Raw genomic sequence first — 22,491 nt, forward strand, 5'->3', positions numbered from 1 at the left:
AAAAACAAAAAATCGATTTTTTGAAATTTCTAGAGCACCAGGACCGGAATATGTAGTTCTATAACTCAAATTTGCTACTAGGAAAACCAACTAATAATAGCACAAAAATCACTTCATACTTTCGTATGGTCTATGCAAAAATGAGTATTTTTTTCTCATGTGGGTAAGTAAATTTTTTCTAATATAGTATAAAAATAATTAAACAAAATTTCGAAAACAAATATATAATAATTTCTTACAAAATAAATCGAGTATTTTCATATTTTTACACAAAAAAAATTTATTTTTTTATTTTGTAACTACATATTTTGAGAGCTGTAGCTTTAATGGAAATTGTGGTCAGAGCAAAGATAGTAAATTTTATTACCTTTAATGCGATATAATTATCATTTGTTTTGATCGAGTAGCGAGTTCTCGTGAAATTAGGAGTTTTTCTCGAAAATTACCTGACAGAATGAAAAAATTATGTGAACTTTTGGAGTCAGCGAAAGATTTTACAGAGGCATTGGATGGTTTGGTTGATGGATAAAAGAATCTCTACTTATTTGTAAGCCAGTGGCATACACGCGCTTTATGTGTAAGCTGGAGCAAAATTAATCACTCTATGGCAAGATGTTACGTGACACGTCAATCATATTTTACACTTGTGAACTAGACAGCTGCAGTATGCAAACATATAAGTAGTGGAGCGCGTAGAGGTCCACATAAAGATTTCCATTACACAAAATCTTTTATTTATTTATTAAAAAAGTTATTCAAAAACAATTGTATGACTAATTTATATGAATTTATTAACTCACTTGAAAGCTCATTGGCGACACATGTGAATAGCGCATCCATGTGATATCATGCAAGGAGGTTGGTACCTCACCTAGGTGTATACTTATTCTTGAGCAAACTTATGAATCCTTTAATTTATTATATTCTTTTATACTCTTATGCTCTGGAACTCAGAAAAGCTGCTGATTCCTGATCATTCATAGTCCTTCCATTATTTGTGAGCAAATTTCAGCAGTACATACACTTGTGCTCACGTGTGGTACAAGCTTTTCACAGACGGTCGAGAAGATGTGAATGACGACGCTCGCTCTGGACACCACAGCACATCAACAACCGTTGAAAATGTTGAGAAAGTGAAGAAAATTGTTATGGAGAATCGTCGAATCACAATTAGAGAAGTTGCTGAGGATGTCGGCATATCGGTTGGCTCCTGCTATGCAATCTTTTCGGACATTTTGGGCATGAAGCATGTGGCAGCGAAGTTCGTTCCGAAATTGCTGAATTTAGATAAATATCAATGTCGCATGAGCATCGCTCAGTAATTGTTGAATGATATTTGCTTAAAAGGTTCATAACTGGTGACGAATCGTGGGTATATGGTAAAGACACCGAAACCAAAGCCCGTTCGTCCCAATGAAAGAGTCCAGGAGAGCCAAGAAAAAAACACGACAAGTTCGATCCAATGTTAAGGTGTTGCTCACTGTTTTTTAGGTACATCGGGAGTTCTTACCACAAGGGTGTGCGGTGAATAAGGAGTATTACCTTGCAGTTATGCGCCGTTTGTGTGAATCAATACGAAAAAAAAACGACCTGAATTGTGGGACAAAATGGATGACTTTTGCATCATGATAATGCACCTGCTCACTCATCTTTGCTTGGTAGAGATTATTTGGCCAAATCAACACCGTTATCATGCCTCAGCCACCGTATTCACCAAATTTGGCTCCCTGCGAACTTTTCTTGTTCGCAAGATTGAAGAGACCCATGAAAGGACGGCGTTTTGCGACGATTCAGAAGATAAAAACCGAGAGCTCAAGGACATATCGAAAAGTGCGCATCAGAACTGCTTCGAGGATTGGAAAAAACGCAATACACTGTATCTGAGATGGACTACTTTGAATGAGATAAAATAGAAATTGAAGAATAAATAAATATTTTTGAGAAAAATTAAAATTCACCTTATTTTATGAACACACCTCGTTCATATATGTAAACACTTTTTTACATACACACATGTGAGAAAGTGTTCAGGCTGCCTGCAGTAAATGGGTGAATAGAAATTAAAGCATGCGTAAACATCTTATGAGTTGAATGAAATTGAAAGGCATAATTTGTAGAGAAAAAAGTCTCAATTTAATAAGTTTCTTTTTGAAGACATTGACTCAGGTACCAATTATGTATGTGAAAAACTTTATTCTCGAAGGTATAAATCTAAGTAAAATACGTCGTACTATTAATTCGTTAACTTTCTTGAATAGAGTACTCCCTTTCAAAGTGGCCGATAAACATTTACTCTGAAGTCTAAGACCTTAAGGGCACTGACCTTTTCTAAGTACCAGCTCACAGTGATATGAACTCAAATTTTATAGCAGCAGGGCACAATCCTGGTGATTTTACTCAAGATATGGAGGATAGCAGTTCTTTTAGTTGGCTACGGGATTTCCAAAGGGAGGTGAACCTTACTTCATCAACGATTGGGGGAACACAGAACTCAGACGATACTGGACGGAGGCAGAATAAAGTGTTTATCCTTCGCTCCAGAAGAGCATCAGATGGGGTTTTAAACCTGGATAGGGGAGTGCCTACGAACTCTCACTAGTTGCTTACTACACTTCGGTATCGTTACAGGAAACTAGAATTAGTAGAAACAATCGTCTGCGGGTTTTGCGAACTAGATGATGAAACTACAGAACACAGCAGCTTTCACAAAGAGTCGTACACTTCGGTGGCTGTGACTCTAAATCCATAAGCGCGTCTTTTAAAAGACACTTTTTGACGTGATAACGTCTTATAATTCGATTTAGCCGGCTGCACACACGAAAAAATGTGTCGTTACCTTGCTCATTAGTGTTGCCTTGCTTATTTGTCGTTACCTTGCTCATTTGTCGTTACCTTGCTCATTGCCGTTACCTTGCTCATTTGTTGTTACCTTGCTCATTGCCGTTACCTTGAATGAACTGCAAGCGAGAGCGCGGAACGAACGACAAAGAGCACAATCGGCCCCCGCGTTCGGCAACTTTCGACATCTGGCTCTGTCCTACTTGAGTAAGCATATATAAATATATGTGTATGCGCATTTATATATAAATTCACATATTTGTATTTGCATATGCCTTTTTCCTGTGTGCATGGTAATGAACCATTTCTCTGTTGAGAATAGAACGATGATAGAAAAAGTAGGAAATTAAAGGGAGTGTTTCGAGTGTAAAGTGTCTTGAAAAAGGCAAATCGATGATGGTGCCTCTTAGTGTTGTTGACTTATCAACGTCTGATGCACAATCGAAATTGAAGATATCTGTCATGAATTTGATAAATGTTTCGTCATTTTTCACGTTTGTGTAAATGTAACTTGACCTATTCCATTGCAATTCCATTTACCTCCTCCTCTATATCCATACAAAATATCTATCAAACAAATAAAATTAAAATTTTGTTTTGAAAATTGCAACCATTCCATCAATATTTTCTTATGACGTTGTCACGTTAAACTATCGTCAGTAAACCGACTTTACAGACAAATTCTTTTTTTATCAAAAACCTGATGCGCCAAAATTTATGCGAAGCTAACAAAAGATAATTTAAAAAAAATTTCATCAAAATTTCAAACTTTTTAAACAGAATTTTTAGAATACTTCTTGACAAGTGTCAGTCTAGTACTTCAACCACCTAATTTTGGGTATGCAGGTTTTTTATAAAGCATATGTACGGAAGTTTTTTATATGAAAGCAAATGCAAAAAAAGTGTTTGAAAATCAGCGCTATTTTTGGCGCTTTAGACTGTACTCGTATTATACTATTATAAAATTTGCATACCGAAATTTTTTCAAGATTCTGTTTAAAAACTTGCCCTCTGATGTCATCTTCATTTGTTTACTGGGTACATACTCACACACATATACATATAAGTTTATATCAATCGCATGTGTGAATGTGTATCCGCACCACGTACGCTCGCTTGCTAGCTCGCTCGCCATGTCGTGCCTTGCTTGTACTTTAAGATTTATTGAGCTGCACCGCTTAAATGAGAAATGACTTTTCGCTGTATTTGAAGTTTCAATAGTAAGTAAATGGGTTAACACACGATTTTCTTTTACCCCTTTTACCTCTCTCTACTTTTACTCGTATTCTTGTCATGTTCATTGCTTCTCACTTATTTATCCCTTTTCTAGCAATAAAATGTTCAGCTGTCAGAGATAAGTTTGTTGCACTCGCCTGTAGATGTCGAATTCTCGATATCAATGGTGTGCGGGTATTCAATGGCGATTTTGTTTTTGGTAACCGTTTGACAATCGCTAGGGCGTGTCCTCTGGTTCTCTGTGTTCAGGAATGTGGAACAAATTTTTTGATTTATAGCTACAAGTACACCAAACTGCACGAAGAAGGAAAGAGCAATTGTGTGTTCGTATGCGCTCAGGCAGTGTGAGGCTGGGGAATGTTGAGGTGAGGTTGAGTTAATGATCTAATAAATGCATTAAATTATTGTCTAAAACAATTCAATTAATTATATCGTTATAAGAGAAATATTCTGAGATCAATTTTACAGCTTGGGTTGGAGGAATATTTTATGACACTTATTGGAAAATAATTTGTTGTAATATATTGTATTTGTTGTTGATGTAATGTATTGTTGTATTTAGGGAAAAGTGATAATGAAGTATACAAATAATACAGTGCAAAAAATTTAAGTAAACAGAGGCAAGAATGCGTATACCATGAAAGAGGAAGAGCTGTAAAATCTTGGAAAACTTGCTAATTTTCCTTAAACAACACAGTTTCTTTGACGTTTTTCTCACTTTACCTCAAGTTGATCTAAAGTATCTAATTATCTCGTATAAAGCTAGGTTTGCCATTAACATTGTCTTAAACGGGCTACAAGGTGAAGTCCAAAATAAACAAGACTGAGCTAAAAAGAAACGTCAGGAGCTTTGTTCTGATAACTTCGAGTTTATTTATTCAAAATAGTCCCCTTGGGCCTCGATACACTGTTTCGAGCGATCTAAAAGCTTTTCGAAAGATGGTTTCAGGTCATTGACCGGAATGGCCTTAAGAGCGTCGGAATGTCGGTACAAGCCTTTTGGGTGGCCTCTACGGACACAAAACGTTTTTCTTTCATGTTCAAATGCAATTTTCCGAATAAGTAGAAGTCACAGGGAGCCATATCAGGCGAATACGGTGAGTGATTGATGGTTAAAATGCGATTTCTAGTCAAAAAATCAGTCACAAGAGTGGATCGATGAGATGGTACATTAACATGCAATAAGCGCCAGCTTCCTCCTTCGCGGTATTCAGGGTGATTTCGATGAATGCGATGCAATCAACCGCTTCAAAACGCCAAGATAGAAAATTGCATTGACGGTTTGGCCCATTGGCACGAACTCCTTGTGGCAATTTCCTTGGAATCGTAAAAACAAATGAGCTTGGACTTGATTTTTGACTTCTCCAAACGCGATGTTTTCGATGGTAGCTCGTCTGGGGCCACTCCGTTAGGCACTTTGACGCTTAGTTTCAGGTTCACGTTTCATCACCAGTTAAAATGTTGTAAAGGAAGTTCTCGTCTTTTCTCGCCTCTTTAATGAGATCTTTCGAATGTTGAATTCTGAGCAATTTTTGGTCCTCAGTTAACTTGTGCGGAATGAAACGTGCACAGACCTTTCGTAAGCCCAAATGATCAATTTAATTCCGTTAAATCGATGTTTTGGAGATATTCAACTCCGATTCCATGAATTTCAATGATGATTTTGGTTAATTTTTAATAAATTTACGAACCATTTCGATGGAGTTTTCGGAGATTATTGATTTTGAGCGGCCTGTATGTTCATTGTCATTTATGTCTTCACAACCGTCTCTGAAACGTGTAAACCACTCATGAACTCTTGCACGAGATAGACAATCATCGCCATAAACTTTTTTCATCAATTCAAAGGTTTTACCGATTTTAAAACAAAATTTGATATTAACTCTTTGTTCGAAACTCGTTTTTGTACTGATGACACAAACATACTGACACTTTAGACGCAATAACTTCGCTTCCACTGAACCGAATGTCATCCAGCTTTCATTGGATGTCAGCTCTAAGCACTAAGTCAATATTTTGGTCTTCATCATAAATAATAATAAAATTTAATGGCGCATATTTTGCGGGACCTTTGATACCCACATTTTTTACCCTTAAGTCCGATGTTGACTCTTATTTTTGGAGAATCACCGAACCTCCCCTCCTCTGCTTTCGTTATATTCGGTCGCATAAGTTCAGTTTGGTTGCGGTTCATCTTTAGAGTCGAACAATGAGGGAAAATTTCTTTCAAATTTTTTGTTCAAAAATTATATAAAACTTTAGGTTTTGTAAAATTTTCCGAACAATGGTATCGAATCCAAGTATTTTAATTGCTTTGAAATATCATCTTCATGAGTGTGGCTAGTGAGCAATTGCACTTTACAGTAGTGCAAGTCAACTTTGAGCCAATAAACTGTACCGCTTGCAAAGTGAAAATGCAGGTCAGCTATTGTTTTTACATCACAAAGTAAAGTTACTCTACTATGAGTATTTTTCTGCTATTTTTACTAACTTAATTATGTGCTATGAGTTGATATTAATGCGATTGAGACTTTTTTGCTTCCTTGTTCACTCTCCTCGGCCCTCGACAAGACTCAGTCTTGCATTTGTTTCGTTAATCTTTTTTGATTTCTGACAGGGTTAAAAAATTATGATTGCTTATTACTTGGATCTTTTTAAATGTTCGGTTTGGCTTCGATTTGGTTTCGGCAGAAATTGGACGAAGTTCGGTTCGTTTCAATGCGACCTTAAAAATCGTTGGTCGGTCGCTTTGTATAAGTACATATTTTTAAAAATCTGAAAAATCTTAAATTTACGGGGTTCATGGAGATTTAAAATGTGCCACCAAAAAATATTCCTAGGAAAATTTCAGTAGTGGTCTTCTCAGATGTAAATAGTGGGCGATAATGAACAAAAGTAGAGCTTACTCTCGCTCATGTTGTGAATTTGATCTAAAAGGCAGAGTTTGAACTCATGTACTCGTAGTTTAATATTTAACGAAGGACTTAAGCAGTTTGTGTGCATATAAAAAGCTTTACTTAGTCACAATTTTTAACAGGCATTGCTGTTACATGCATACATAATTTTTAATATAGTAGCAGCTTCGTTGCTTTTGGAGGAGCGATTTTCGATTTCGGAGTTCAATTGCATTACATTCATTACAAACATCATTCAAATGAGTGAAGAAGTGTACTCCGATTGCATACCAGAGGATGATCTAGAAGTCAGTCTATACATACTTTTGTTCCAATTTCACCTTTAATAAAATATATTAATATAAATCGTAACTAAATCCGCTAGGTATATGGAGTTTTATTCTGTCAATAGGTGTGTTAAGAGGCTCAAATTATTTGGAAATCATTTGGAAAAAAAGTTTTTTAGTATTTTTTTCGGTCGTTTAAAGTCAAAAAAGGGTCAAAAAACGGGGTTTCAGCTTTGAACATCAGCCATTTTGTCAATTTTTTTTTTTAAGATCATAGCGTGCACGATAACAACATTTATACCGAACAAGAACCTTTTTGTCCTTTTGATTTCACACTTCTGTGAGTCCCGGAATTCGTGCGCCAGCTACATACCTAAAAAAATTTTGTGTTTTAGCATTGGATCAGAAAATAAAATACTGAAAACAAAAATAAAAAATCTTTTTTCGTTTCCGTTTTACTCACTCTTAAAGAAAGACCCAAACAACACCATTTCAAATGAGGCGAGGGCCATAATTTGCTCTTGAATTTGCTTTCAATTAGGCAAACGACTTGGTAATGGTAATGGTTGTACGGGCCTAAGGCCTTTTTGCACTTTACCTACTTGTAAAGGCCACAGCTATTAAAAAATATGTTGTTGAGTAGATGCCCTGTAGAATACACATCCAAAATTGTGTCCCGTGATTACTTCCATCAAAGCTCGTGACACACTCATTTATTGTCTGAAGAAGACTTTTGCTAATACCTAGTCTGGCCTTTTCAGGAAGCATTTGGTTGCTTTGCAAGCGCCAGTACTGTATCTGCGGCTCTCATGAGTTTTAATAATGCAAACCTTAGTTCCCCGTGGACGCTCCAAAGAACTGCAGCTCCCAAATTCATCGTCGCGGTTCACACGTCCAAGTTGAAGGGCTTCCATCTCGTAACGAAGTACAGCCTCTATGTACATTCCTGTACTATTTTTTAATAGGTGGGTGCTAAGGTTTCTTAGCCCTTTATAGCAGCGTGGCTGCCACTGCAGACCAGAATTTCACCACCGGCCACATTAGTCTCCCTCTTACTCTATGCATTGAATTTTTCCTAATATGCGTTTATAAATGACTCTGTGCGGTGAGTTGTGGAAGTATAACGAGTTAGGTACCCGGAGCTTAGTTACCAGAGCACATATAATATACATTTCAAAAAATAGTAAAAAGAGGTACCCCACCTCTAGCTTAGGTTTATATTTTTCATAAGACTCAAAATAAACACTTCTCTACAAATTATATAACTGAATAAATTTTTAGGTCTAAAAAAATGTAACTACAGTATTACTGAACCAAATCAGAGGCACTCAATAGCGATTATCATTTTCAAATATAATGTAATGAAGACCTTTAGTTTTGGGTTTTCAATTTGTGTGCTGCTATATCACAGCGGCGCCGCGGCCGAATGGGTTGGTGCGTGACTACCATTCGGAATTCAGAGAGAGAACGTCGGTTCGAATGTCGGTGTAAGATCAAAAATTAAGAAAACGTTTTTTCTAATAGCGTTCGCCTCTCGGCAGGCAATGGCAAAACCTCCGAGTGTATTTCTGCCATGAAAAAGGTTCTCATAAAAAAAAAATATCTGCCGTTCGGAGTCGGCTTGAAACTGTAGGTCCCTCCATTTGTGAAACAACATCAAGACGCACACCACAAATAGGAGGAGGAGCTCGGCCAAACACCCAAAAAGGGTGTACGTGCCAATTATATAATTATATATATATCACAGCCGGCAGCTGCCGTAGCCGTACAAGGGCTTTAATTTTGGCTCTTGAATCCTTGTTCTGCTATTTCACTGCCGTCAACCGTCGTAGCCGAATGGCCATTCGGAAGTGCACGGGCTCCAAACCACAAGCACGAGACATCCATTGATAAAAATAAGATTTTTCTAATAGCGGCCGCCCTCCGGCGAGTGTATTTCTGTCATGAGTAAGCCATCTGCCAATTCGAGTGACTCCATTTGTGGAACAACAGCAAGATGGACACCACGAATACGAGGAGGCGCTCGGCCAAACACACAATAAAGGGTGTAAGCGTCAATTATGTGCATATACAGTAGGTTCTGTTTTTATGCGGTAGATACGTTCCGCAAGAAGCAGCATAAAAAAAAAAACAGCATAAAAAAAGCTACTAGTTCTATAGTAAAACTATAGATACGTTTCAAATGCTAAAACCGCATAAATCTGAAATAATGTAATAAAATCGCATAAAAAAGGGCACTAGTCCCATATTATTACTATAGATACGTTCCATAGACCGCATGAATCTGAAATAATTAAATAAAATCGCATAAACAAAATATTGTATTTTTGAAAATTATATCTTTATATATCTTCCATACTTGTAGGGTTAGCATTTCTGATGTAATCTGTGATGAGTTTTTGCTTAGCTGGTTTAGAATCTTGTTTATATGTACAATTCCCGATAGGTCGACATGCATTTTGTAATTTAAAAAAAAACCGCACTATTTCAAAACCGCATAAAAAAAAGCCGCATAAAAACAGAACCTACTGTATGAACATATTTCACAGCCAGTTAAATCTTATAATTATATATAAAAAACCAGAAAACAAAACAGTAAAGTCTTAAATTTTTTTAAATTAAATTAAATTTCCTTTTAATAAATTTAAGAAAACAAGTTTTCAGTGAGTTAACTGACTAGCCACTGTCACTGGCGCTATCGATCGGCAGCATTTAAGAAAGACAAACAAAAGAGCGATAGAGAGCAACACACCAGCACACTTGCGCACATATTTATGTGCCCACACACTAGCGCAGGTATTTAATCCATATCGATTTGGCTTTGCAAGGTTTCCTCGTGAATGAACGAAGTGTGTGCTGGAAAAGTGTGTTAGCAGGTTATGCGCGCAGCAAATTAAATCAAATCAAACTAAATCAAGCCACCAAACTAAAGCAAAGCTCGGCTGCAGCAACCCACCTATGTGGCTTAGAAGTAAGTACAAGTAGAAGTGCCGGAAATGCGCCGCGCAAGCTGTGCCGATGCAGCACTTTTTAATGGAACGTACAAACGAAACTTGGCTTGACATCTTAGCGATATGGCATGAAAGGTGACATAATGTCACATGGCTGTGATTTGTTTCGAAACGTTTATCGCTGACATGGCCAAATATCTGCGATTGCCAATAACTAATGGGGTGAAAAGGGAGAGGATTTCTGAGGTGGCGAAAGAAAGCACTGATTTAGCGAGGTATTCGAAGGTGTTCGATGCTAATTGACTTAAGTATTCAATAAGTATGACTTAAAAAAGTAATTGGCGCATACACTTCTGTTAGATGTTTGCCTGAGCTGTTCCTGCTATTTGTGGCGTGCGTATTTACGTTGTTCAACAAATGGAGGGACCTACAAAGTTTAGCTGATTCCAAACGGCAAATGATTTTTTAGGAGCAGCTTTTTCCTGGCAGAAATACACTCGTCGGAGGGCGATCGCTATTAGAAAAAACTTTTTGGTGATTAATACACGGAGACTCGAACGTACGAAGTCCCGAATTGTAGTCACACACCAACTTATTCGGCTACGGCGGCCGAATGACCTTTGGTTAGGAATTTATATAATTTTTGCAACTCACCTACGTTATTGCTTTTCTCGTTGATTTTTCTCACTGATTTCTCTCACATTTGTTTTTTTTAAACAGGTTTTTTAGGCTTTTTAAAATTAATTATTTTCCTCTAGATTAGTATTTCGACTTAATTTTTATAAATTTTCATTATTTTCGCATTATTAGTTTGCTTTATAAATTTCTTCATTCGAAACTATGCACCTTTATTTGCACATTCATTTCCATCACTCACTACTTTAACCGTATCCTGGTGGCTTCTTCATAATCATGCTCTTATGCACCGGTGGCATGCGCGAGTCCCAAAAGAAAATATGATAAACCGAAAGGGCAAACCCCAAACTGCACAGGCCACACAAATAGATCAACACCATTAGGTAGCGTATGCAACGCTCTGAAAAAGTAGGTTTATGCGCCATTATCTCCTCGTTTTCATGCAAACGATAGGATGGCAAGTGACCGGTGGATATCCTCACAGTTGTTGGGCGTGAGCCTCTTATGCGTGTGGGTGATGTTGCTGTCGGTGTTGCATTTGCATCTGCATCTGATGCTGTCGCCGTTGCGGCTGCCGCTGCAGCTGATTCGTCGTCATTATCATTATTATTAATCACACTCGATTCAATTATATTGACAATTTTGGCTAAATTTTCCGACATTTTCACCTAAGTAGTTGCGTTCTTGCCACTCGAAATACCAACTGCGCTGCGTTGGCTGTTGTCGGCGCAATTTAAATGTGAGTCGTAACAGAAATCAAATCAGAATCGCATTTAATTGCCATTCACATAGCTGTAAATTAATTGACAGACGCAAAATGCGGCGACACGTTTTTAGCAGAGCTATCAAAAAGTCAGTGGCAATAACAGTTGCTTAGCTGAAAATACTGAAAAATATACCCGAGCTACTTTGTTCCAAACGGCTCGTGCAGCGCTGAATGTTAGTGCGGCTGCTTGGGATTTAGTGAAACGAAAAATAGGATTAAACTTTGTGTGTATTGCCTTGTCAACTTTTTGTTTTTAGTTTTGATGGCGCTGAATTTCGCTTTTATGGCGTAAATTAATCCCCTGCCCAACTATCGGTAGTGAGTGAGTAAGTGAGTAAGTGATGCCACTCTGTTGGTACGAGTATATAAAAGGTGGGTTGGACAGGCAGTGAGTTGAATGAGTTCCTTTATAAAATTGGCAAATGACATGCACAGGTGCAAACGTATGGTTGGTGGGGGGTGCTTCTTTAGAAGATGCATGTCCACAACAGAGTAGATATAGGGTGTTGTCAAGGCCAGTTGATCGTAAAAGATGTTTAATATGTAGGATTACATATTGCAAAATTAATAACCCTACCGGAGGATCTGAGATTTGAGGATTTTTGCAAATGGCGTTGTACGTCAATCATATTTGACACTTGTGAACTAAACAGATGCAGGCAAGCAATGGGGCCCTTTTCCATTCATATTCCCTCATGGGAGGAGTGAGTGGGATACAATACTTAGAGATAGGCAAATGTTCCGAAGCTGAGGGAAAGTTTGTAGGGAGAGTATTCTTCCCAATACTTGCAGTGTGTTGTAAGCGGAAGTGCTGGCAATAAGGAAAGCTTGTAGCCTACTGGTCGGAGACTTTTCGCTATTCTTTCGGTTAGCCAAGCTGCAATCCATGAACGGAATTCAGTTACAATAATCACTAAACTGCTGGAACAAAGCAGAAATGGCCTTACCACCTTGAGGGTAAACCATAAAGTTACCTTAATATGGGTCCTGAGACATTGGAATATTGAGCAGACGAACTGGCAAGCGGGGGATCTGCCATGTATATGATTCTTGCAAAATCGGTATTCACACCACTGGGTGCAATCAAGAATGCTATTTCCTTAAAAAAATCTCGCTGAAGCAGATGGAGAGACCAGATAACATCCAAAGTTAGCAGAACGTTATGGCCCACCTACAACCACAAGCAAATGTCAATACGGGCAAATATGAAACGAAGAAATGTCTTAAGACTCACGGCGGTGATTACTGGATTCTGGTCAATCGGGGAACAAGCAGCCAAAATGGGCATCCCTGCCAACATTCGATGAAGTGACGCTTGGAGTGTTTGAGAAAAAGATTCTGCGCAAGATTTTTGAACCTTTGGATGTTGGCAACGGCGAATATCGCAAGCTATGGAACGACGCGCTATATTAGCTTTACAACGACATAGACATAGCGCAGCGAATAAAGATCTAGCGGCTACGCTGACAGGGGAATGGATACAAATGCTCCGGCTCGAAAGTATTCGATGCGGTATCAGCTGATGGTAGTCGAGGAAGAGGAACGCCTCCTCTGAGTTGGAAAGATCAGGTGCAGAAGGTCTTAGTTCCACTTGGTGCGCTGATTAGCATGAGAAAGGATCGACAGTCGCTTTTGGTTAAACACGACCAAAGTCATGTGAGCAGCTATCGCGCGAATCAAGAAGAACTGTTTGTAGTAACAGGAATAAATTACCTATTGATTTCAGTAAATATTTTTAAATGATTTTTTCTAAAAACTAAACTCTTAGAAAATAAAGTCTTTTTGTGTCAATCAAAACTCTTTTTAACCTTGACCTTTCTGTCTGTAACGGCATTAGATGTATTCTTCTTAGTACCCTTATAAACTTAGCTTAGTTTCAGCGCTATTCATGCGCTATTTCGAGCTTTAAATATGGAAGAAAATGACCGTTAGTTCTATAGTTGGATTGATGTTGGTAAATTGAATTTTATTTCAACCGTAATTTTTCACTTATGAAATGAATAAGTTGAACAAAGTTTTATTAATTTTGAAATTATGAAAAATTTCTAACAAAAGTCTAAATCGGTGGTACCAGCTTTAAGCTGGTCAAAGTAGTCGTTCTATTAGATAGGTTGTGTGTTCAATAGTAAATAAATTTGATCTGAAATCATCGTTACGGAATGCCACAATGTCAGTGAGATATTACACCGATCAAGATGCTGAGGTAAGTGCTTCACTTTAGAAGGAGCTAAAATGAAAATGGTTATGCCTTAGACACTAACTTGGATTCTCACAGTTCTCATCGCGGATAATAGGGATGTCTCTGTTGTCGAGAGTCGATAAGTAAAAAATTTACTCCGAATGATTATTTGTGTACCGCCCCTTAATTCAAAAAGATTCACTAAGAATTTTATACTCCACGAGCATATATCAAATTGTGGTATATGATAAAGAAGTGTTTCCTCGATAAATACTCCGTTGTAGTCGTCACTGAAGAAATCACGAAGGGATCACAAGTCGCAGTTACTTTTGCTTGCTTTAAAGAGTGTCTACCACCAATAAACATTTTAAATTCTATTAAGAGCGGAGTTTATGCTTCTCACCAAAATGAGGTATTACAGAGGAATGGAACAGATATTCCTTTAACCCCCTTCAGCCTAGCAACAAGTGGAATAAACTATTATATTATTTTAATTAAGTTTACTAAATAAGGAAGGAAATAAAAAAAACCAACAGGGCGTATGAGTAACACGGATCGTGCGCATATCTATGGCAGTGCGTATACGCAATATATGTGGAAATCAAGCATATATGTAATTCTCGGCTTGTAGAGCTGACTAAATTTTATTTATTACAAAAAAAAGCATAAAACTTTGCATTTCGATTTTTTTGCTGATGATGATGGGATTTTTCTTCCATATAAAGAAATTCGAGATATGCTTCGTACGGAAGTTAGCACACCTCAGCGAAAAAAATGTTTTTAAAATCAAAGGTGGTTTATAGTCACTTGAAGCTTGCACTTTGTTACACTAGAACTTAGTGGGCTATAAAATTGCATACCCAGTTAAAAGATTGAAAGTGCTAAAGTTTGAAACTTTCCGTTATATGATTTTGGCTGTAGTATTAACTATATTTTTTTGCTAGAAGTTGATTTCAAGGAAAAAAAAACAAACATCACAAAGAAAATACATATTCGCTTCTGTTTACTCGTCTATTAGAAGAAAATTAAAAAAAAGTTTACTAAGACAGGATTTAAAATTTTACTTTGTGGTCAGTAAATTCGTTTGCCCTCTTTTTCAGCCAGGTCGTTTGCTTTAAAAGTTAAGTTTCCAGAGTTCCACGAATTTGTACAAGTAGAGATGTGGGACGTTTAAGCACCAGATTATTTCCAGTATCCGTGTTTCAAATTTTTAGTCATAGTTGTAATCAAATTCGGGATTTTCTTCCTCTCTAAATCCTAGTAGGATTTTTGTAATAATCTAATAAATGGTGAGCAGATTGGTGCTACTTTTTCCAATAGGGTTTTTCTTGACAGATCACGCGTGACTACTGTCAAACTAAATAAACAACTTTTTTCATTATTCATTAAAATTTCAGCATGGAAAGGCTTATGCCTCAAACAACATTTACAAATGGTAAAATTGTATTACGAAAATCGACGTTCTGTGGAAATTGTTCATCGCGCACTCAGGCCAACTTATGGTGTATAGGCCACCCATTTTAGGTTTAATGACTACGACAATAAACAAAATTGCAGTATTTGTGCTGAAGAGCAACCCATACAAATCCACGAACAGCCCTTGTATCCATTGAAAACAACCGTTTGGTGTAGACTATGGGCTGGAGGAATCATCGACTCATATTTCTTCAGTCGGGCGCCAATGTAACAGTGAATGTCAAACGCTATCGCGCCATGATAAAAGACTTTTTGATGCCGGAAATTGAATCCCGTGATCTTCATAACATAAATACAAGTGATCCACGGCGCTACTTGCCATATAGCCCTTGATACAATGGATTTACTGTGCCGTCGTTTCGGTGAGAAGTTAATCTCCCGTCTTGAGCCAGTGGATTGACGACCGAGATCGTGTGATACACCACCTTTGAACTTTTATTTGTGGAGTATATAAAGTCTAAGTGCTTTGTGGATAAATCAGCTTTGATTGAAGCATTGGAAGCCAACATTACTAAAGTTGTTCACGAGATACCGACCGAAGTCACCCAGCGAGTCGTTCAAAATTGGTGTTTGGGGGGATTATCTATCAAAAATAAATTACATGAGAACAATAAATTTCATGTAGAACAACATAAAAATAATAAAGATTGCTCAATCTATTTGAATATTCGCTCTTTTATTTCAATTTAAATTAATAACCCTTAACACACTGGCGCAGAATCAATGATCAATCAATGAGGAAGGTTTGTAATTTTTGCAAGTGGTGTCGTACCTTACTCATATTTGGTGCTTGTGAACTGGGCAGCTGCAGTATACATACAGACAAGCAATAGAGTGCGTCAAGGCCAGAATAAAGCCATCCATCATTCAAAATTAAAAAGTTATTCAAAAACCAAATTGGATTATTAATTTCGCCCCACCGAGTATTTCTTAACGGTTCATGTTGTCGTAAAACTCTCAACTCCTACAACTTTTATCTGCTTTAAAAGAGGATATGGAGGAAAATCAAACTTTGAACAAAATGAGAATTTGGCATTTTTGAGGGAGGTTGAGAGCTCAAAATGGCCACTGGATGGCTGCAAAATGAGTGGATGTTTTTCTGTGTGTTTTTTTTTTTAATTACATCAATACAACACTAATTTGGTCACTTGGTCTGTTGTAGGATGAGATGGCCGGCAGCCAAATTGCTTATCTAAAACACTAATTTCTGAAACTTTCTTCTCTAAGAAAAAACGTTGCGGAACAAACATTGTAAGTGAATAGATATTCTGCCAAAATCAACAATCGATGTCTTGAAACGGTCACACCCCTTATTAAAGGTTTAGCGTCTTAAGAAAAAATATTCGCGAACAAACCTTTTCAGTGGATGATCGTTCTACCGGAATGCACAATCAAGTTAAAGTTTGCTAAAACACTGTTGCTACTTATACAAGGTGGTGCAAAATTATCACCCTATCGGAAGATTTATAGTTTATGTAAATGACTTCATACGATACTTATATTAGATACTTGAGAATTAGACAGCTGAAGTATAAATACAGACAAACATTGGCGCGCTATACTCGAAAGATAGCGACTCCAAGGTCAACTACACCACCCATATAAACTGTTTTCTTCCTAGGTTGGGTTAGAATGGGTGTCCAAGAAGTGGGCACACTTGGACGAAGAAAAAATGAATTCAGGGAGAGGGCGGAGAGGAGAGGGGGTGGGATGGTTAAGGGGATGCGTTTCGAGTGTGTGGATTATGAACGATGACTTTGCTGAAGATGAATTTCGTCCTAAGCCGTTCGCAATGTTAGTCTTTATTTGTCGAAGTAGTTCTCTGTTTTCTGGTCCATATACTCTCAAACTGTTGTACTTGTCCTAAGTTCGGTCCGGGTTAGAATACGCAGTATATATTAATAGATTAAAGTCTGTTTAGAGAACTTTTGTGCGCTTTACTTTGCGCTCGATGAGGCTCTTGAATCCCATTCCGCCCTATCGCTCCCGTTACTTATTAATAAATCTCATGTCCTTAGAGTCTAGGTGTGTTCTGTAGTCGATGTGTTTTGTTTTTGATGTTTGCGCGGGCTCAATTGATTGACGGATTGTTTTTATGGGTATTGCTAAAATTATTTATGGAATGAATGCTCCTCTTTTGGAAGACGCTAGCTCAATTTGATGATGAATATTCTTCCTTATACTTTGATTTTTCTTACTCTAAGTTTAGTTTTAAGAAGTTACTTGTAAGACTCTTGCCATAAGGTATTTGTTTGTATCTTTCTATCTCTAGTCTGTAAGAATCCTGTTTGTTGATTAATAAATAAATATATAAATATAAATTCGCTAAATACATTGGTACTACTTATTTATACGAATAGAACACACACACACACACGTACTCACCAATTTCTATTTGGATATCACTTAAAAATTAAAGCTCCCCACGCCAATCCCTTTCTTCTGCTCCTCTGTCTCACTTTTTCTCTCTCCCTCTCTCTCTCTCTCTCTCTCTTCCATTACCTCCGTCACTGTCTCCTAACCCACATGATGCGCATGTTTATACTCCGGCAACGGCGGCATACGTGAATCCCATATAAACAGGTAATACATGGCTAATGTCATGCCCAAACCGCTAATGCCCCCCATGTAAATAACCAAGGAGATCAGACGGAATGTTTTAGATTCAAAGAAACTGTCTGATTTTGGGACAGTGATTTCTTCATCTTTACTAGCGCCATTGGCGGCAGGTGCGGTTGCAGACATATTCGTAATTAATTAACTCGGATTAAAGCAAGCAAAAAACCAATAAAAATTAACACTTTGCTTCAAATTTTCGTGACTTTGTATGTCTCTTTTCACCGTCTTATCACAGTCACGTCGGCAATACTATGTCTCAAGTGTAACTAAAATGACTCGCAAGAAATTGTGATCCACGAAGCTTTCCTTCTTTGCCTCAATGTCTGCGACAACTCGCTAGCTGGCGAGAAGAATGGGCGCGTATAAGTAGCAAAACTTTGCGGTTTTGGGTTTACTAATTGTTTATTCTTGTTATTTACGATGTGTTTGCGCGCGATTTTGTTCTTTTTAAGTTGGTGGGTGTATGCGCACAAAAATATTTCGTATATACTCATGGGTGCTGTACATACATGCATGCATACATACATACATTTGTGTACTTATGCCTACATATATATGTCGGTATGTATGCCTACAAGTAGTTTGGTATGCTACAATGGTTTTGCATATTTCTCTTATTTCGTTTCTTATTCTTTTGCACACTTGGCTTGTTCGAGGCGCTAATTAGTTGCAGGCGTGCATATATGTATGTGAAGACACACACAAAATACATATAAGTATATACATATGCATGAAGATACGTACCCTGCAGGGCAGTGTACGTGGCTTTGCATTGAAGCCTCTCGAAGGTCTTGAAATATAAATTATTAGTTTGGGGAAAAGAAAATTCATTATTTTTCCCACGACTTCTAACATGCCGGTCAACTTCGATTAATTTTGTGATTTTATCGACATTTTCGACGATGGGCGTGCATCTTGCAGTGTTGAAGTATCAGCACCAGAAACAATTTCAGCAGCCTGGCTTGCAATTTCGCCTTTATCAAAGAAAAACTGTAAAATGTACCGAATTGTTTCTTTGTTTACTTGCATAGTTAACACCCTGTGAGTTACAGGGAATGCAATAAACAAAAAACAGCAAAAGAATTTTTTAGTGTGAAATGTCACCTTGACGACAAGCATTAAATTTTTTTTTTAATTATTTGATGGATACTTTACGGGACATCGATCACTACAGCCATCTACCGAGAAAATAATGGATTTATTTTTATCCAGGTTAATATATAGGTAATATTAAAACAGTAATAGACCCTCTCTTTGACCGCTTTGGTAGTTAAATAATATTTTACGAGTTAATTACAGACATACCTATATTCTGTACATGCATCCGTAAATTTTTAGTTCCGTGAATTTCATACCCCCAATTAATTCCCATCAAATTTTGGGTTGACAACTAAGTAATTGCGGATTTTTTAGAAAATCAAAGAGAATCTTTTCATGGAACTTGATAACTTTATTCTGTAATGTATTGCCCATTTCGATCAATGACCTTTTGCCTACTTTCAGGCAACATCATAATCAGACGTTCAAAAAACTACTGGTTTTTATTAGCAAAAAACGGAATCAGGTACGATTTGACATCATCATCATTATTGAAATATATACCATTCAAGGCGTGTTGTAAAGATCGAAACAAAAAGCAGTCAGATGGTGCAAAGGTCAGGACTATATGCTGGATGTGGCAAAACATCCCAACCAAGCTCCAATAGTTTTTGCCGAGTGGCTGAAGATGTATGTGGCCTTGCCTTGTCATGACGAAATACAATACTTTTTCGATTTGTCAATTCGGGCTGCTTTTTTTCAACTGCATTGTTTAATTTCGTTAGTTGTTCAATGTAGACATCAGAATTGAGCGTTCGGTTGGGTGTTAAGAGTTCAAAGTAGACAATTCCTTTGTAATCCCACCAAACTGATAACAAAACCTTCTTTTGACAAATATCAGCTTTTGATGTTTTTTGAGTTGGTTCACCTGGCCACGATCATTTACGATTGATATTGTTGTACATAAACAACCCATTATTCATCGACAGTTATCAGTCGTTTTAAAAATGGATGATTTTCATTGCGTTTCTTTAGAAAATCGCTGCTGTTAATGCGTTTCTTTCAGTTCGTGAGGAACCTATGTATTGAGTTTTTGAACATATCCAAGTTGTTTTAAGTGATTTTGCATGCATGCGTGTGATACATGAAGCTTCTCTGCAATCTCACGTGTTGTACTGTGACGATTCGAACTGATTATTGCTTTAATTAGGGCGTCAACAACATCAACTGGACGACCAGAGCGTTTTTCATCTTTGAGTCAAAAATCACTAGAACAAAATTTGGCAAACCAATTTTGACACTGTCGTTCTTTTAAGGCTTCGGTCACCATAAACAGCACATACCTTTGTTTGAGCTTGCGATGCGGTTTTCCCTTTGCGGATATAAAAAAGCAGAATATGACGAAAATGTCCCTTTTGATTTTCTATTTTTAGCGAACGCCAAACGAAAACTACGCAACTGATCAAACAACTTTTTTTTATTGACAGCTGAATTGTCAACTATAAAATAACAAAATGTGTTTTACATTTGTACTACGTCTGTAAACCTAAAAATTCAAGCCACCTATGAGTGAAGTCCGCAATTACTTAGTTGCCAACCCAATATTATTAAATAATATTTATTAAAACTGCTACTTGCTAAATTCTTAGCCTATTTCTTCTGGGGGTTGTGAAACGGAATTTTCCCACCCGTGTATCACGACATCCTTTTTTAAGTATGTGGCCGTATCCACCAATTTGTGAGAGAAATATAATTTTCCGAAAAGGTAGAAGTCACAGGGAGTCATATCAGGGGAATACCGTGAGTGATTGATGGTTAAAATGCGATTTATAGTCAAAAAATCAGCCACAAGAGTAGATCGATAGATGGTGCATTATCATGCAATAAGCGCTAGCTTCCTCAGTCGCCGTATTCAGGGCGAATTTGACGAGTGCGATGCAACAAACGCTCCAAAGCGTCAAGATAGAAAATTGCATTGACGGTTTGACCCATTGGCACAAACTCCTTGTGGACAATTCCCTTGGAATTGTATAAACCAATGAGCATCGACTTGATTTTTGACTTCTCCAAACGCGATTTTTTGGGTGGTGGCCCGTATGGGGCCACTCCGTTAGGCACTTTGACGCTTAGTTTCAGGTTCACGTTTCATCACCAGTTGTAAAGGAAGTCCTCGTCTTTTCTCGCCTCTTTAATGAGGTCTTTCGAATGTTGAATTCTGAATTTTTGGTCCTTTCGTAAGCCCAAATGATCAGTTAAAATGCGATAAATCGATGTTTTGGAGATATTCAACTCAGATCGCATGAACTTCAACGGTGATTTCGGTCAATTCTTAATAAATTTATGAACAATTTCGATGGAGTTTTCGGTGATTACTGATTTTGGGCGGTCCGTATGTTCATAGTCATTTATGTCCTTACAATCATCTCTGAAACGTGTAAACCACTCATGAACTCTGGGAGGAGATAGAAAATCATCACCATAAGCTTTTTTCATTTAACTCATTAAAAAGATGGTGCCATCAAAAACATGACATTGGGAGATAATATATTTTTCAAAAAAATTTGCTTATAGAAGCACTTTTTTGGTAAATGGTGGTTAATAAGCCGTAGACATTTACCAGTGTCTATATACCTAAATAAATAAATAAATAAATTTACACTAGTTGCGAATTTTTAAATTTACCTTCATTTCCTCAGATTTTTCCTGCAGGGTATACTATTTTTATTTTTGGTATTCAAAGAGGTTCACAAGCTTGCTTAAATACACATACTTGTATAACTAAATGTTCATTACATTAATACATAGAAAGTGGACTTGTAATAGTGTAAGTGAGGAGCTACAATATGACACACTTAGTTTGAGCCCTGTACTTTGAGGACTTGTAATAGTGTAAGTGAGGAGCTACAATATGACACACTTAGTTTGAGCCCTGTCGTTTGGCAGCTGTCACTTAAATATCGTCTTAGTTATTACCATCGATTGAGGCAAATTGAAGCGCAAGTCATAAGTAAATTCATAAAAAAACATATTCGCAAAATCACACTTAGATGGTTTCTTTTAAATGTACGGACCTCGAAGAACGATAGCAGAGGAAAATGTTCACCATTTTTGACTCGATTTTTTTTTTAATGTTTATTATAATATTATTTTTTTTTATAAAGATATAGTGCCTACTGAAAACCTATTTATCTTCAGTTTCAAACTTTATATAAATATTATAAAAAATGTTATATATAAAGAAATTATAAAATTTCTGCAAAATTTTGGAGAAAATGCTCAACATCGCCGAGGAAAGAAATTATGAAAATTAAAGTGAGTTTTTAGCATCAGCAAACTTGCGTTTTACTGCATTGTTCTTTAGGAATCGAAATTTGTTTTTTTCTATTGTATTTTGTGTCGGGACAGACTAGCAAGTACAGAACTCAGACACCATTAAATCCATTGTACTCTACTCGGGTTCCATTTTTAATTTTCTTTAATTCTGCCCGGCCTCCGAAGAAATCTGAGTAGATCTTGTGCTGCCAAGGAGCCAAGGTGGTTGCTTCTAAACACATCAGTGTCAAAGACCTGA

The 22,491-nt window shown here is 37.2% G+C and overlaps 2 protein-coding genes across 2 annotated transcripts in view; one reads left to right on the plus strand and one right to left on the minus strand.

The window, feature by feature from the left end:
• Positions 1-22,491, plus strand: part of LOC129237277 (synaptic vesicle glycoprotein 2B) — an 82,904-nt gene that overhangs the window by 48,305 nt on the left and 12,108 nt on the right. The window lies entirely within an intron of this gene.
• Positions 17,649-18,222, minus strand: LOC129237280 (uncharacterized). Its single transcript, XM_054871928.1, has one exon. It carries the CDS (start codon positions 18,006-18,008, stop codon positions 17,781-17,783), a length of 228 nt encoding a protein of 75 aa, XP_054727903.1. The 5' UTR covers positions 18,009-18,222; the 3' UTR covers positions 17,649-17,780.

Source organism: Anastrepha obliqua, chromosome 2 (genome assembly GCF_027943255.1).
Source record: "Anastrepha obliqua isolate idAnaObli1 chromosome 2, idAnaObli1_1.0, whole genome shotgun sequence".
Taxonomy (NCBI): Eukaryota; Metazoa; Arthropoda; class Insecta; order Diptera; family Tephritidae; genus Anastrepha; species Anastrepha obliqua.

What these genes read in the sequence shown, in the direction of transcription:
- LOC129237280 (XM_054871928.1), bottom strand. Translation starts at nt 18,008, where the DNA reads ATGTCTGCAACCGCACCTGCCGCCAATGGCGCTAGTAAAGATGAAGAA.